Genomic DNA, 2,551 nt, shown 5'->3' with positions numbered 1-2,551 from the left:
TCCGCCCAACCTGACCCAGGTCCGCAGGACGAAGTCCTGTGCTTTGCTCCTCCTCTCTCAGGACACCAGGACCAGGCTTATTTCTGCCTGGAGTGATGTGGACCGAGCCTCCTGGGCTTCCTGGAGATAGAAGATTCAGGATACAGGAATACGAACAGTCACATATACACCATGCTCTTCAAATCCTAAAAATGATGTGTTCCTTGCTTTCATATATTTTTAAATAACTGCAAAAAATTGCTTATACAGCACAGAGGTGATCATAATATATCATATATTAAAATAACACGAGGAATTACGTCAACTTTGAACTTTACTAGAAATCTTTAGGGCAACCCTGGAAGAGAGATAAAGGATTCAGCGCCTTGGCACAGTGGCCGCAGGGCTTGTTAGTACAATGGAGGATGCACGGGTCCTGGGCAGTCGGATTGGATGGTGCACTGCTGTAAATTCACGTCTATTGGCCTCTTGACGGAAGTCTTGTACGTGGAATTGAGATAAATGTAAGGTAACACATTAGATGGGGGAACCAGGAGCCAGTGGGTTCCTTGACCTCCTGGGAAGGCGTCTGTCCAAATGGTAATGGGGAAGGCTGCTGTGGAAAGGTCCAGATCTTCAGCACACCTGGGAAATCACCAGGACAGAGAACAGGCTCACCTGTGCAAAACAGGGGGAGGGGATTCTTCGGTGTTATTGTTTGGCATTTGAGATTTGTGTATCTACAACTAGAGCTTTAAAATCCTTAATAAATATCTGAAAATGCAAAATCAAATAACATTTTGTTATGCAAAAATAATTTTAAAAATAATCAGACCTCAGAAAGGAGGAAAACTCATCAGTAGGGCTCATTGCAACTATATTAAAATCTGAGTCCACCGTTTAGATAATTCCACTGATTTTTAGACATACACCTATGGGGCAAGATCTCATAGTAATAAGAAATAGATTATCTGATTTGAACAAAGCATTAAAAATATATCATTTTCATCAATTTATGGATATATATTACATCCTCCATGTTTATTTTCAGATATATGTATGAAGCAAAAAATGTAGCTGATTTTTCAAAATAGTTTCTTAATACTAAAAGAGATGTGATAATAGAATACATGAGTGTCAATGAAATAAAGAATTGAAATAACTTTTTATTTATATATACCTCATCATGGCAGGAAATCTCAGGAAAGTTAAACAAATGCCAAATGGAAAATTACAATCAGACCTCTACTAACTTCATCCTCCTGGGCCTGTTCCCCCCATCAAACCTGGGCCTTTTCCTCTTCACTCTCACCGTCCCGATCTTCCTGATGGCCCTGACTGGCAACCTGTGCATGGTCCTGCTCATCCTCCTGGACGCCCAGCTCCACACACCCATGTACTTCCTGCTCAGTCAGCTCTCCCTCATGGACCTCATTTACATCTGCACCACTGTGCCAAAGATGGCTTCCGGTTTCCTGTTTGGGAACAAGTCCATCTCCTTCATTGGATGTGGAGTTCAGTGTTTCTTCTTCGCAACTTTAGCAGGTTCAGAAGGACTGCTCCTGATGTCGATGTCCTATGACCGTTACGTGGCTATTTGCTTCCCTCTTCACTACCCCATCCATGTGAACAGAAGAGTGTGTGTGCTGATGATCCTGGGATCCTGGGCCATGGGTGCTGTCAACTCCTGTGCTCACACAATCTATGTCCTCCACATGCCTTACTGCAGGTACAGGACCATAAATCATTTCTACTGCGAGATCCCAGCCATGCTGACTCTGGCCTGTGCAGACACCTGGCTCTATGAGTACATTGTGTTCCTCAGCACTTTTATTTTTATCCTGTTTCCTTTCATCGTCATCCTGGCTTCCTATGGGAAAGTGCTCCTTGCTGTTTACCACATGCACTCACAGGAAGGTAGGAAGAAGGCCTATTCCACCTGCAGTGCCCACCTCACTGTGGTGACTTTCTACTATGTACCCTGTGCTTACACTTATCTCCGCCCCAAATCCCTCCGGTCTCCAGCAGAGGACAAGTTGGTGGCCGTCTTCTACACCATGCTCACCCCAGTGTTTAACCCCCTGATCTACAGCCTGAGGAACAAGGAGGTGCTGGGGGCCCTGAGGAGAGTGGCTGGGAAGTTCGGCTCTAAAGCATTGTAGGTAAACTTCTGACTATATTCAGCAGTGGTTAGGGAGTAGAAAAATATTTAATATTGAGGCCTGAGAAAGTAGAAAAAACATTTAAGACATTTAAATTTTGAAATATGGCTTGATAATAGTTATGTGTTCTAGTATATACATTTTTACTTTATCTCATTGTTGCAGTAAAAATATTAGGCCTGAAGTTATTGTCGTTTTGGGGAAAATATTTTATTATTATGGACATAATGAAATGCATTATGAGCAAACCTTTGCAGAACTTTTGAATGTTTTGTGTTATCAAAAGCTTTGTTGAATATTTTAATGTTTAAAAATTACAGAAAAAACACATTACTAAGAATCCCCCTCATAACACTCACATTCCTAGGAACACACTTATCCCATTGTCCTTGCTACATTTCTTACTCTGA

The 2,551-nt window shown here is 42.1% G+C and overlaps 1 protein-coding gene across 1 annotated transcript; it reads left to right on the top strand.

Moving 5' to 3' along the window:
- The first annotated feature begins 1,202 nt into the window (after nucleotides 1–1,202).
- LOC104858252 (olfactory receptor 2L3) lies at nucleotides 1,203–2,141 on the top strand. The gene has a single exon (XM_010618337.1). The coding sequence runs from the start codon at nucleotides 1,203–1,205 to the stop codon at nucleotides 2,139–2,141; it is 939 nt and encodes a 312-aa protein (XP_010616639.1).
- Nucleotides 2,142–2,551: the final 410 nt, after the last annotated feature.

Source organism: Fukomys damarensis, unplaced genomic scaffold (genome assembly GCF_012274545.1).
Source record: "Fukomys damarensis isolate Sample0158 unplaced genomic scaffold, DMR_v1.0_HiC HiC_scaffold_3, whole genome shotgun sequence".
NCBI classification, from domain to species: domain Eukaryota; kingdom Metazoa; phylum Chordata; class Mammalia; order Rodentia; family Bathyergidae; genus Fukomys; species Fukomys damarensis.
This window is presented reverse-complemented; position numbering and strand designations above follow the sequence as displayed.